Raw genomic sequence first — 15,187 nt, forward strand, 5'->3', positions numbered from 1 at the left:
CACATCTACTTCAACCCAACCGCAGCTGCGTGCAAACCTTCAGGGGCTGCCAGGAGTGAAGGAGTGAGCTGCTGCCATTGAAGTTTGGTTTGAAGTATAAGATCCAGTTGGTTAATCAGTGCTATGAGTTTAAGATCTAGCAGTGAAGTTCTGAATACACAGTTTGATCTCTGGAATTACATTCCTGATCATTGCTCTCTACAAAAAAAAAAAAAAAATGAATGCAGGGAATCTGTTGCAGAGAAATTAGTTATTTGAGCGCATTTCAAACTGAGCTTTGGTTACCACCGTTTCTGTATCAGAGGTTTGCAACACTCTGAACCTGAGTTATTGAATATTGCCTCTTAATCCCAGCTTCCTCCTTCAGACAAGGCAGGTGGAAGGGACTGAAGCAGCCAAGGTGTTGTGAAGGGAGATCCAATTGCCCAATTTACAAATAGCAACAACAGCTCAGCTAACAATCCCAGTTTCAACATTAAAAGCAAATGTCTCCTAACAGGCTGTGCTGTAGGTTCACTAAAGCCCAGCCAGCTGTGACAAAATATATTTTGTGAGATAACATACTTTTCACCTTTAAGAAGTGTGAGAGATTTAAGTCTCCCAAATGAGCACATAGCAATAAAAACAAACACAGGAATTATCCAAAGGAACATATAATGGGACCTGTTGTGTACTCTGACCCAGTTCTGTCACTCAAAATTGACATTAATACATATTTTTTTTTAAAATCGTTCCCTTTGTAAGCGGCTTCAACTTGTATATAATACCCAACACACAAACTGCAGAGGCGAAAAAGAAAATCATCACTCCAGAACCAAACTATATGGGGGAAAAGAGGCACTAATTCATAAAAATCACAAGGAAAGAAAGGCAGAGCAGTGCAAAATGCTCCCTTTGCCAGCAGTGAGTGGGTCGAGCAGCTGACCGCACGGGATGGTGTATTACTGGAAAAGCCACGGGGCTCTGGGTGGGGAGGTGCTGCCCAGACACCAGCAGCGATCTGAGGAGCGTTACGGTGTGCGTGTTTCAGCCTGTGTGTTTGTTTAGCCTTGGTTTTACAAAACACAGAGCTAGGAGGTGGCAGGAGGTAAACGTGAGCAGCGGCACGCTCCGACTGCCCAGGCACGAGCCAGGCATCAAACCAGCCTACGGCTCAGAGAAACTGGAAACACTGACCGCTCAACCAGCCAGGACACCGGCAAGTCCTCCTTCACCCCTCCTTTCCCCTCACGCAAGTACTGATCTCCTTTAGCCAGAGTTAACCAAGAAACTGAGGGAAGCTAATGATGCTCAGGACTTCCCAAGAAAAAATACACCTGCATCAACTTGTCCATGGTAATTCAAACCTCAATAACAAATATTTCCTTAGTCTTTGCTGTGGGAACAGCAGAATAAGCAAGATACAGCATCTGAGGAGAGTCACAATAAAAACTCCAGGTCAGTGCTCTGGCACCCCCAAACACTCTTTTGGGCACCGGCACATACAAATTTCCTTACAGGGCTGTGATTACAGCAGTTACTGGGACAGCTCAAAACTTTGAGCTGTGAAACAATCCCCTCTATCATTGTACGCTATTCCTGAACACACATGAACAAGAAACTTAAGGGAGGGACCAGGGTTTGGATACTCCCCATTCCTAGAACAGGAGTAATCACACTTTGAAGGAAAGGGGATGGTCTTTTTCACAGCAGCATCTGGGACACAGGAACCCCAACTTCAGGGGGAGCCTCTGGAAGTGCCAAATCTTTTCTTGGACACGAGCCGCTTTGACAGTTTAAATTACCAAAACAAACCACTGCAGTGTATTTCACAATGAGATCTACATTGTACATATAGAAGACAAAAAAAACCCCTACTACCAATAACTAATTCAGAATATATATACAATTTTATATATCTTAAAAAATTAAGAGATAGCACCCACTGCACCCGAAGAGACCGTAAAATACACAGCAGATGGATTATGCTACAGTCAGGGAATAGTTTGCGATTCCCAGAGCAAACCTCAGTAGCAAACTAATTATCCAGCCTGTTTCTTCAGTGAGGTCTCAGGAACAACGCGAAGCTGCCATCCTTTGGCATCCTCTGCTCCCCCTAAACAGTCTGTCCCAAAGGGCGCAGCCATCACCTGCGCTGACAGTCTCTGAGCTCGGGCCCTGTCACTTCAGTACGAGCCCATGATGGAGATGACAGTAATTCATGAGGCACCGAGACAGCCAAACACAAACTCAGATCTCAGCAGAGGGTTAAAAAGTCTCTTTTTAAGATATTTTTTTAATTTCTGAATATCTAAGTAACAAAGCAGGGAAGTGTGGGCTGAAAAGATGCTCTTGCGTGATTATTATAAGAGGCACAGCTTCCTAGAAGGGGACATGGAAATGAATGGGGAAAGATTTGGGATGAGGGGACCACATTTTGAAATTATCCCAATCCAATTATCCCAATCCCTATTAAAGCACTTGCTAAAGCTCCAATTCCACCTGATGCCCCCACCCCCATTTGCGTGTAAGAATGCTTTTTTTCCCTAAAGTATAGAAGGTCTATAAACTGTACCTGCAAGACAGCAATGGCATAGGAAATTCTGCCAGGCTCTGGTGTCAAGGAGACAGGAGTCTACCCTGTAACTCTAGAGAAAGGTCTTGTGGAGCTGTACAAACTATACATGACTGGAGACACACACAAGAGTCCATGACCTACAGTATCAAGGGGGAACTAAACATCAGAAAAACAAAGAATAACTTAGAGAAAGCAACTGAAATTCCTATGTCTGGCATAAATCTGTGCCACATATTCTCCACGGATATGAAAGCTTAAAAATGTTGAACTTCATGTACAAAGAAACAATTTAGCATGGAAATAGAAATGCAGGGGAGTTTACAGGAGAGCTGGTTTTCCACAGAATGGAGAGTGGGTTGCTCTATTGAAAAATAACAACAACAAAGAGTGAAGGAAGTGGCAATTGCTAATTGACAGCAAGTTTGCACCAGAATAATCAACCCAAACTGATTTTGTTTCTGAACTAATATAACAAAGAAGTTTGTGATTCATGTATACAAGCCTATTTTTTAGCACCAGTTCACTAGAAATAAATGTTTATCATCATATCCTTGGTTCTAAAAAATAGTCCTACATATCTGAATCACAAATGTTAAATTAACTACTTTGCTCACAACACCTACAGATTTGTTGTATATTGAACTTCCCCTTTCCCTCTTATTCAGAAATCTTTTCAGATACTCTTTTATCTTTCTTTAAACACTTATTTCCCATGTTCTCTTACCAAACACAGATTCACAAGTCTGCAGGCTGCACACATTCCCTCCTCTAATTTCTAGTATTATTAAATAGCTGCCAGCTTACAAGAGCTTGTGGTTGGAAAATTGTCAGTAGCTCAATTTGCCCGGGCTGGCATTTCAGCCACAAACCGTGGGCAGAGGCCACTGTCTCGTGTGATAAAGAACAGAGCATAGAAAAGGAAAGAGAACGGGACGCTGGCAGCATCGTTTCCACAGCAGGGCCAGACATGCGGGAGACGGCAGCGTTACCACTGCAAACATGAGTTAGTGCCTTCTACAAAAAGGTCAAAGCATTCGCTCCAGACTTGTAGGTGACCTCAGACCTACTAAAAACAGTCTAATTCACTGAACAAAGACCTACTGATGGCATTTTATCAAAGATGCTTGTCATTTTCTTTCTATCATTCCAAAACCAGCAGCCTTACTTGAGGCACTTTGAGTCACTATCTACTGTTGGGAGATTTGCAAGAGGCAGAATCGTATTGTCCTGGAAAGTGAAAAATGAGACAACTCCTTTGTTTACAAGGAGCAGCAGATGCAGCCCATCGAGCCAGCTCCTACACTGAGATCACACGTCCATTCCTCCTGGTGGGGAGCCACTGTCATGATCCAGATTACAGCATGTTTTTCTGAAGCTACACCAGTTTGCCTTTATGGCATAATAATTAAAAAATCCAGAAGCAAACCAAACAGAAAAACAGGACCAAATGTCCACTTAGCCTCACACTCGATGCCTGTGTCCATTGCCCAAGATTTTAGTAAAAAGCCTAAAAACCAGGGAATATATAAAGCTACAATCTTCCCTCAACATCCGTTTAAGTCCCAGCCTCTTGCAACTTAGAGATTTCCTTACCTGGTTTTGAATCTTTATAGTCAACCCAACTGTGAATATTGGTGTTTGTTAGTTTTTAGTATTTTGTCCATTATGAAACTCATTCTCAGACAAAATGCAACTGGAAATAGCATGAAATAGCACTTCCTTCATCTATTTTAGACATGATACATATATTTATATTTAGCATCCCGGAATTTGGTACTAAGAGAAGCAGTCACCTGAACATCATCTCCATGCCACTCACTATGTTGCATGTACTCATCAATCCTCTCTGCTCCCTGATTGCTCTTACCTCAAACTGGAAAGTCTACATTTATTTAATCTTTCTGAGCATGCAAATAGCTCCACATTTTTCTTTACTCTTTATTACCACCATATATACCTAATTCTTCTAGATCTGCTTCAAAATAAGTTGAAGATAATTAGATGTGTTATTGAAAATAGAAGCATAAGGTGTATTTATACAGGGCACAACATCCTTATATTTTCTGCATTTGTCTCCTAATATGTCCACTGGCTTTCAACCATCACTGGTCAGTAAGTCACAGAACCACCCACAGTAATTCCAAGGTCTCTTTCCCGATTTGCAAGGCATGACTAAGTCCATCACTAGGTGTCTGCTGTCAGATCAATCTTCTCGACGACCACTACACCCGTCAGAACTGAACTTGGCCTGTCGCTTAGCGCTGCGAGATCCCTCTGACATTCCTCAGCTTTTGGTCCTGCTTCCTGGAAAAATGTGTCAGCGCTTTACTCTTTATTTTCTGTTCCAGACAGTTTACGAGCACTTGGAACAGCAGAGATCCCAGCACGCATTCTCCAGAGGACTCCGGGGGTAACATCCCTGTTCTGTCCAGTCTTCTCATACAGTTTCCAATCCTTACCTATTCACTACTTAACCACTACAGGATTACACCAGTTTAATTTCCCAAAAGTCTTTGAAACACCAAGTGTTTGGTTGGGAGTTTTTTGGTTGTGGTGTTGTGTTTTGGAGGGTTTTTTTGCTCATTGGTTTTGCTGTTGTTGTTGTTTTTGTGGTGGTTTTGGTTTGTTTTTTTGTTTAAGAAACGCATATTGTATTAGTTAAATCCCCTTTATCAAATGCCCTTCCAGTCATTCAAAGCAACATGAACAGATTTACAGGGCAGGAGTTCTTGCTGCAGAAGACAACTTGACTCCTCTCTATCATCATTTATTCCTGTGAACGAACACTAATTCTATTCTTTTTTTTAAATATAGTTTCTACTGAGGTGCCTCATATAGAAACCAGGCTCACTGTTAGTTTCCCGTTTCCCAAACACTCCATGGGCCCCTCTTGAAAAGCCTGACACGTTTACTGCTTTTCATTCTTCCATTCTAAGGCCAATTTAAGCAATGATTATACACAACCGTGTGTAACTCGGCAACTTCCCTGAGTTCCTCACAAAGTGACAACTTTTCCTAGCAATTCATTGTGCCAATTTGCTCCAAAACGTCAACCTTCTGTCAGCTTCCACCAGAAGGGAAGGCTCCACGTGGGAACTGTTCTGCAGTGAATAGCCATGCAAATAACCTCTCTGCTCCGGCTTCACCTTCCCTTCGCTCCCATGTAATAACATGATCGTGTATCAGCCCTTCAGGATCTCTGGCAGGCTTTCTGCTTTTGACAGCTAGACAAAGAGCTTTAATTTTTTCTTATGCCTTTATAAAGTTGCTACTCAACATTTTTTTGGCCTACCTCATTATGGTTTACATTTAACTTGCCAAAGTTAATGCTCTTTCCTATTCTCATCATTTGGATACAACTCCTGCCTCAGAAAGAAGACTTATTTCTAGGAGCCTTGTTTATTATTTTACTGTTTAAGCCAGTCTTTGTTCATTTTTGTGGCTTTCCTTCCATCTCTTATTTCCCCTCTTTTCACAGACTTTAACCATCAAAACTGGACAAAGTATTCTAGAAGCCTTGGGTTGTGGGGTTTTGGGGGAGAGTTGGGTTTTTAATTTTAAATCACAAAATGTCTCAACTTATGTGTGTACATATGAACCTGAAACAGCATTACAGCTATGATGCTTTGTTGAGATTATATGAAGCTTTCCCTATGTCTGTTTCCAAGACAGTTTTTCTATCGTGAAGGTATAATCTGCATTTGTTCCTCCCAGATGTCTCATTTCATATTGTATGCATTAAACTATATTTAGCTGGACTGTGGCCATTTAAATCGGGCAGCCCAGATTGGTCTCTAAAAGTAACCAAACCTTTCTTTAGTACTATTCAATAAGCGCGTCATCTGCATACTTAATCCAGGATTTTTTCCAGCCAGGATTATTGATGAAGGCGTCAAGCACTGCTAGAATGAGAACGGATCGACTGAGAACCTCATTTAAAAATAAAATAAAATAAAATAAAACTAATAGCTCCTTACCGGCAACCACATCTCGAGATTTCTCAGGACATTGCTCTTTAGTCTGTGTAGCGCTTGCTTATGCTTGGTCAAGTCTGAACTCACATTTTTACCATTGAAGAAGCACTTACCAAGAAGAGTTACATCCTCTGAAAAGTATTTATTCTATCTCAACTATTTCCATCATATTTTGCCTATTTACATTTAAAATTGCACTAGAAAGTCAGGAACCTTTAGAATGGGAAAACATTTATTCATTTTATTCATGCTTGAAACAGCCAAACCAACTTTATCCAAATAATAAAAAACCCAACAAAAACACACATTTTATGGCAAAGACCAAGCCCGAAGAACGTCAGCCGCAGAAACGATGTTTTCCTAATGATATGAGCAACTGAAACCAAAAAGCTACAATAAAAGAAATCAGGCAGTTCATATTCTTAAACCAACAGGCAAGCTAATTTGGCTTTAAGAGTTCTAAATATATTAAATTATGGTACTTGGCTTGGTAGTATTAACTTTGCATAGTTCTTTAAGTACAAGAGAAGCTTCAGAAGAGAAAGAACCTTAAGTGTAGCATGGAATTCTTTGCAGTACTATTGGTCAGCCATCCTTACACCAATCCTAAATGAAATAATTAAATGTCCAACACTGAATTTAATTAATGAAGAATCAGTGAACATCATGGAAAGAAATGTCAACCTTAGTGAGGTTTAGGGCTCACGTTAGAGAAGCAACTGAACAGAAAACCCCAGTGGGATGCTGTCTTTAGAGCTATGAAGATAATTTTCCAATGTATGAACAACACAACAAGGACCTAGTTAGACTAGAGACACGTTACTACCTCTCTGCATGGTATTGGTTCAATGCATTTATCTACAGGGAAAAGGTGACTGAACAGCAATCTGTAAGTAGCTGCTGAGGCAGAGAACAAATAACAGTTTGGATTCTAGCAGGCAAAAAAACCCCTTCTTGAAGGCAAAGTCTTAAATCAATTTGAAATTAAAATAAGATTAATATTTTTGCAATAATGAGTTTATCCATAGGAATAATGTAGCACATTATTATCAGATTCTCCAACAACTGAAATCTTTAAATCAAGCTAACAGGCCTGTGATCCATGATGAATTTACTGGAAGAAAACGTCATGTCCCGTGTCATGAAACAAATCAGGAAAAGGGGGCACTGACGGTATTTTTCTGGCCTTAACAACTGTGCTAGACAATCTTCTTTCTTCAGCGTATGTAATTTATCTCCCCAGTATCCATACAACAGCAATGCCTTGGAAAGTGCAGTTAGGTTTCAGTTGTATAAAGGAAGGAAGGCTTTAGTTTCAGACATCTTACTACAGGTAAATTACCTTCCATTTACATGTAATATGTACACAAACATAGATTTAAAAGCACTCAGAAGGTTCTTAAAAGAAGATGATAATGAATCCACCTTCAGTTCTAGTATTCATATACAAATCAAAGTTATAAAATTCACACAGGAGATAATACTGATAATTATCTGTTTCACCCTGGTGATCGAGAACATAGTCTCAACACTTAGCACCTTGTTTTTAAGGCCTGGCTGTAGTATCTGCTGCTTACAAGGCAATGTCAGGTTTGATCTTTCAAAGTTTGCAGGTACCATGTTTGCCAGTAAAAATGAAGCAAGAGGATACCACCAGCTTCAGGCTTGGTCACTCAACCTAACCTCTATGTGTGCGACTCCCTCCTCAAAAGAAACAAAATATATCTTTTAGAAAAGTATCAGTTGTTTTAAAAAGTCCACAACCTCTTTTTCCAAAAAGGTCACTGCATTAGAGCATCTCTCCCACGTGCATTAGATTCTTGTACAAAGGTCAAATAACTATTTGGTCAGATGTTCCATTTGATGAACCAAACTGAGATCCTTGAGCCTCAGCAGTATAATGTTCTTGCCTGTCTATCTTCTGAACTTGTACAAACTCCTTGAAACGCAGAAGCCGCACAGTGTATTAGAGAAAGCCATAAGCCAAGTGCAAAGGTAAGTTTTGGTTGATCTCTTAGGATTACATTCCTCATTTCTGAGAGCTACCAAGCAGCCCTGCACCTTCCCACCCTTTCAGAGGGAAAGAAATTCTGAAGGAACTAGTGACACCTCCCTTAACAACTTCTCAACACAGTAAGACACACAACTTGTTAACATGCCTTAGACTCTTTGGAAAACATGATGGCAAAGCCTCCAGGCACCTGAGGAATTGTTCTACCCTGTTCTCCCAAGCACAACAAGAAAGACCAAACATTACTACTCCAGATAACTTAATCTGTCACCTTAGGGGATTGCATCATTGGGTACGAGTAGTGAGCTTGACCACACAACTGTATCATGCACTGACAACATAATTTGTTTCATTATTCAACACACAGAACTCCCTGCTCTTTGAGCAAGGTCCTGGTCAGAATGAAGTAAGTTAAGCCATTGACCGCTCAAACAGCCCAGAATTTCAACACCGATGATCCCTGGAACCAATCAGGTTACAGAGTAATGACACTTTTCAAGTCAATCTCTGCAGATCACCCACCCTGAAGGATGAGAAGTCATCCGGGGAAGAAGGGAAAACAAACAGAAAACCAAAGCAGTAATTACTTACTTTGGGAAGATGACAGTCATGAGCGCTGATGCATAACCAGGCTTGCACACTCCCTCAGAGAAATTTGCATACTTGGATGCCAATTCCGGAGGCCTGTGAAAAAATAAGTAGAGAGTCAGGACTCTCTTGGCTATGAACTGGTTTTTGCAATTATCCAAGTTATTTTTTTCCCTATAGCTTTTCTGAAAAACAGCTGTGAAGAACAACAGCAAACACAGATGGGTATTTATTGTTGCCGTACAGCATCACAGGAGAACAACAAAGGACAGGGTTAAAGATACCTGAAATACTAAATCACTAGTTTTGCTGAAAGATTTTCATGCCTAGGAAGGTGAATCTCATTGGAGAAAAATAACAAGATAACATCTTAGACTTCAACCTTTCAAAAGGAAGGAAACAAACAGCAGTTTGCTTTGGCTATTTTTCTAAAGTATGATCAAAGTTAAAGTTACAGAAAAGTATTACTTAGAAGATAACTTTCAAGCATTTGAAACAAACTGCCGAGCAGTTCTGACACGTTATCAAGGGACGCATCCTTTCAGTATCTGGAACAGATGACAATGCTGCCGTTCTGTCAAGATGTGTCTTAATTCAGCTTGCCTAGTTATTTTCATGCAAAATTTAGAATACTGTGGGGCTTGGGGTTTTTTTGGTTGTAGTTTTTTGTTTGGTTGGGTTTTGTTGTTGTTTTTTCCATTTAGTTTTTGCACAGAAACAAGATTAGCAATTCAAGAAAAGATATTTAAGTCCAGTATATATTTTTACTATAGATCTACTGAGTGACCTGGAAAAAACATTTGATTTTGTGTCCCTGTTCACCACCTGCAAAACTTATACATTAATCCATTTCATGATAACATGACAAGGGTTAATTCACTTGTGCTTTCAAATTTATACTAGATATCTTGGTGTCAGCCACAGTATGAGAATTATCAATATTCCTCCCCCCCCAAAAAAAAGGCATTTACAATGACATGTCCAACTTTCAGTGGAAGTTGCAAGTGTTAACTACCGCAAGGAATCCATCAATAATACTGTATTTGCTGCACCACTTTGTTAGCAGTAGGCAAGTAATGAAAGGTTTTTTCCCTACAGGTTAGCAGTAGGAGTCAAATGAGGATAACGGTACAGATCTGCTGAGTAGATCCACAAAAACTATTTGGAAGAGCCTGTTATTATCACCACCATGCTTTCTTTTCCAGGCATCACCGACATGGACATCACCAGCATCACTTAACACGCAAACCACTGCTAGATGTCATGAGCACAGATTGAGAGAGTCCAAGTGAGTGGAACCCTGAGCTGAAGAGAAGGTCCTGGAGAGATTGTGAGCAGGGGCACAAACAGAACCCTGGTTGGCAAAATGACCCATCTGAAAGACAGCACCTCCATGCTGAACTAGTACTAAGTGTCCTTGTACTAGTCCTGCGGTCACCACCCAAAAGATCACTAGCCATTTCCAAACGGGTGATCAATAGATGGACAGGTAATTTTACAATTAGCCACATATGGTACCAAACCTCCTAAATCTATGTACTTCTTAAAGAGTAAAATCTATTCCTGCTGAACAAAAAATCCAAACCTTCAACAGCTAGAAGACAAAATAAACTTGTGAAAATAACAAGTCACTACAAGCATTTTGTTTATTAAGACCTTTACAGATGAAAAGCACTGAAAAGCTTAAAACATGGATCTGATTCTATTTTTGCCACAGATTTCTTGCAAAGTTTTTGTCAAAACGTAATATTTTACTGCCACAATTCTGCATCTATAGGATGGCAGAACAATACATTTGACTACTTACACTGCCAATTATTTACAGCACAGTTTAGATTTCTCTAAATACATTATATAGACATGGGGAGATTGATGTAAATGTAACATTGTCTAGCAAAACCCAAATCCACAAGTTCATTTTTCACAGGTGATATTATAATCCATCTCTAAATGAGAGATGAAAAAGCATCTAAGATGTGATCATCTAGAAGTCTGAATCCCAAAGACTTGCATGGAATGATTTGTGCTCTGATTCCAATCAGGGTCTCTTTAGAAACAGGCACAGGAAGGAAAGACCTGTTGCTGACAAAACAGGAGTTTTTAATGGTGGCAAAATATATTCCCTTCTGACATAGTCAAAAGAGAGAGCAGGGTGTGCAGATCACAGCTTGTTGCAGCATTTCAGATATGAGGAAATGTGGGAAAACTTAATCTTTATCAAGCAAACTTAAGCATTGCTGCATTGTTTTTGTTTAAGCAAAATACAGAAATCTCTAATACCAAAATCTTCAAAAACAAGTAGAAAGCAACTGGAATTTATCTGGAGCCACCACAGCAATGAGTCATTGCTGGCAAACTCGTGTAGCTATTTCAACAGCAGGCCTTTCTCAAATGACCTCAGTGGTCACACAAAATATCTGGTGCCACAAACAGGCATTTTTCTCTTTTCTGATTTAATGGCGCTTTCATTATCAAATTAAAATGTCACTCAGATGCCCATCGTGGTGTTTCTGCAGAAGAATAGTAGGCTGAAACCCTCGTGCATTCGAGTGGCACAGAATGCCAATCAGTGCCGCGTACTGACGGGGGAGCTGTCAATTATGAAACCCACAAAGATATTCGGAGCCGTTAAAGCCCGAGGGCCGAGCTGTTAACATTTCTTGGATGTGATGAAGTTCATGATCCAGAGTGCCAGAGGCAGAACAACTCTCATAAGCCAATTGTAGCTGCCACCTCATATCATTCAACATTTGCTCATCTCCTTTCTTCTGGCCATGCATTGAACCAGCAGGCTAAAGAAAAATAGAAATGGGCACTCTACATTTAAAATCCATCTAGGAACACGTTTTATTTGCTTGATTTCTCCAGGTTACACATTTGGGCTATAATGTCATTACCAGCATGCTCATAATGATAAGCCTTATTAGGTGTAACTCAAAGCAAAACATGTACAGTAAGGCTGGATACAGCTGTGCTGTCTACCATTCTGCTACCTCACAAAGCTATCCAAGCTAACGTCATTTTAGACACATAAATTTGCTTTGTATTTTTTCCTGCAAGATTCACAGATCTCATAGATATCGCTCTGCCATAAATCAGACTGCAAAACATCCTGCACGAAGCATCCCACAGACAACTATTCCTTTTTCAAATGAATCCAGCTTTGTAAAAATCACAACGCTGTTAGTAGGTACACAGTTCCATAACAAAAACAGCGTACAGAACTAAAGTGTATGGATCAGCATCTCCTTCATATCCAATGACAGTGTATTTATTACACTGCTACATATATCGCTACTTCTTTAGTTATGTTTCTTATATCCAAATGGAAGAAGCACAACTGTTGAAAGTAGATTCTGCAAAGGCTGCCTGACAGTTATCAGAACACAGTGCACAGCATTGCAAAAGCTTATGTTTGATTCTCATTTTATAATCCTGAGCGCTGCTTACAACAGATGGGTCAAGAACTAGGCACCAAACCAAGCAATGCTACTTTTAGTGCTTTCTAGTAAATAGCTTCATCTCACTAGCAGCATTTCAGTGCCTGAAATCCCAGGATCACACAGAAGGGCGCTGCGGAAAGCCACCCAGCGCCATCACGATTGTTATGGCACAAAGGTGCAAATCTCCTCTGCATCTCCCAGGTCCAAACACATCTACTCCAGCTCCTGACTCTCATGCTCCTAGTTACAGTGAAAGCACCAGTCAGGTTGAGGTGGTTAAAGAGCTGGTGGAGGCAGCTGAAAGGATATTAATAGATTATTAGATTATTATTAGAATCAAGACTGGTGAAGGGACTTGAACACAAGCCCTATGGGGAGAGACTGAGGGAGCTGGGCTTGTTTAGTCTGGAGAAGAGGAGGCTTAGAGGTGAGCTCAGTACTCTCTAGAACTACCTGAAAGGCAGTTCTAGCCAGGTGGGGATTGGTCTCTTCCCCCAGGCAGTCAGCAATAGGACAAGGGGGCATGGGCTTAAACTCTGCCAGGGGAAATTTAGGCTGGATATTGGAAAGCAATTATTTGCAGAGAGAGTGGTCAGGCATCGGAATGGCTGCCCAGGGAGGTGCTGGACTCACCGGCCCTGGAGGTTTGTAAACTGAGATTGGACATGGCACTTAGTGCCATGATCTAGTGAATGGACTGGAGTTGGACCAAGGGTTGGACTGGATGATCTCTGAGGTCTTTTCCAACCCACTCAATTCTGTGATTCTGTGTGACACTGCAGACCCTTACGTTTTTCTCAGATTTTGTGCAAGAAAAAACCCAGTAACATAATCACTTTATCCAGAATAAATGAGGGAAACAATTAACAGTCAGCAACTGTAAACATCTGCAGTTTTTAAACAAGTGCCTGCATGAGGGTGAAGTTAAAGGGAAGTAATTAGCTTATTCCACTAAACAGAAAATGAACTCTTGCTTTTTTTTCCCCCTGACTTTTCTTCTGGGATACGAGCACCCATCCTGAATTCTTAAGATTTTCTGTGCTTCTTTCTCTCTGTGCTTCTTTTCTGATGTCCACTCTATGTGGACATTAATCTTAACACATTTTGGATAAGAAAAATCCAGCTGTTTTCAGAGGCCTGAGAAAAACAACAAGATTTTTCCTTCTGCTTGCATTTGGCAGATGTGTGCCTTCTTTTAATCTAGAATACGAAAATGTCACTGTGGTTAATTCCTTCATCATGTCTTGATCAGGGACTGCATGGCATCCTCACAGAACTAGAATATAAATCCATTTCAAAATATTAGTAATATAAACTCAGAGTTTGGACTACTAAAAAAAAAGTGTCCACAACTAAACTCACATAATTGAATATTACAAAATCTACTCCAAGAGACAGATTTTGCCTCTTTTCCTTCCACAGAGAATTTAAATTGTGGATTGTAAACACTGAAAAACCTCACGTGCATGAAATCATCCTATTTGAGGACGGGTTTCTCTTGCTGTTATTCTTGCATGCAATGTATGTGCTGGTACATTTCTGAAACAAGGAAAAGGAGTTCTTTGGCAATATGCTCTATAGCTCGACCCTTGGCCTTGGGGTTTCTTTGGTCCAAAATAACCCAAATCTTATACCTACACAGCGGCTCTACAAAGTGTATGTCATGATAACTGAAGAATGAGACATAGTGAGAATATGGGACAAAAGGCATGTAAAACATAGTGGTTATTATGAAGTAATAATAAAATGATCTTAGCAAGTAATTTGGCAGATCAAAAAAGGGCAGATTGCTAGATCAAAGCAGTTAATGCTAAGATCCCGTATCTACACTACACCGGACTCAAGGCATTTTACTCTAGATGGGATTCCAGTCAGACTTCCCTGTCCAGATGTATCCACCACATACTTGGCTCAATGTTGGCCAAAAGGTCAAGTTTCAGTATGAACCCTTAAGTCCCCAATTAAATATCGTTGCATTTCGTAGATTCCTGGAATAAATCTCTCCATTTAGTTTCCCCAAAATACGCCCAGGACTAAATTTCAAAACCAGTTTGTGAACTCCATCAGCATGCAGTAGGAAACAATGCTGACATTTGCTTCAAAATTCTGGGACTGCTCTAAACACGACACTAATAAAGACAAAACCAGAGTGGCTGGGGTGTAGCTTCATTTATATTTTAATTAATATCAAGGGGCCACAGATCTTTGAATGATATTTGTTTTGTATATCACTTATCAAAGAGAAAGAGAAGCCAATGAATCACAGAACCACAGAATGTCAGGGATTGGAAGGGACCTGGAAAGCTCATCCAGTGCAATCCCCCCATGGAGCAGGAACACCCAGATGAGGTTACACAGGAAGGTGTCCAGGCGGGTTGGAATATCTGCAGAGAAGGAGACTCCACAACCCCCCTGGGCAGCCTGGGCCAGGCTCTGCCACCCTCACCGGGAACAAGTTTCGTCTCAAATTTAAGTGGAACCTTTTGTGCTCCAGTTTGAACCCATTACCCCTTGTCCTACCATTGGTTGTCACCGAGAAGAGCCCGGCTACATCCTCATGGCACTCACCTTTTACATACTTATAGACATTAATAAGGTCCCCCCTTAGTCTCCT

General features: G+C 40.6%; 1 protein-coding gene across 17 annotated transcripts in view; it reads right to left on the minus strand.

The window, feature by feature from the left end:
* The window catches only part of ST3GAL3 (ST3 beta-galactoside alpha-2,3-sialyltransferase 3), a 194,705-nt gene that overhangs the window by 104,915 nt on the left and 74,603 nt on the right, over positions 1–15,187 (minus strand). For all 17 annotated transcript variants that reach the window (XM_065071597.1, XM_065071607.1, XM_065071602.1 and 14 more), the window contains one exon: positions 9,134–9,226. In XM_065071597.1, coding sequence (XP_064927669.1) covers positions 9,134–9,226 — 93 coding nt within the window. The remainder of the gene's footprint in view (positions 1–9,133; positions 9,227–15,187) is intronic.

The sequence above is a fragment of the Columba livia genome, chromosome 8 (assembly GCF_036013475.1).
Source record: "Columba livia isolate bColLiv1 breed racing homer chromosome 8, bColLiv1.pat.W.v2, whole genome shotgun sequence".
NCBI classification, from domain to species: Eukaryota; Metazoa; Chordata; class Aves; order Columbiformes; family Columbidae; genus Columba; species Columba livia.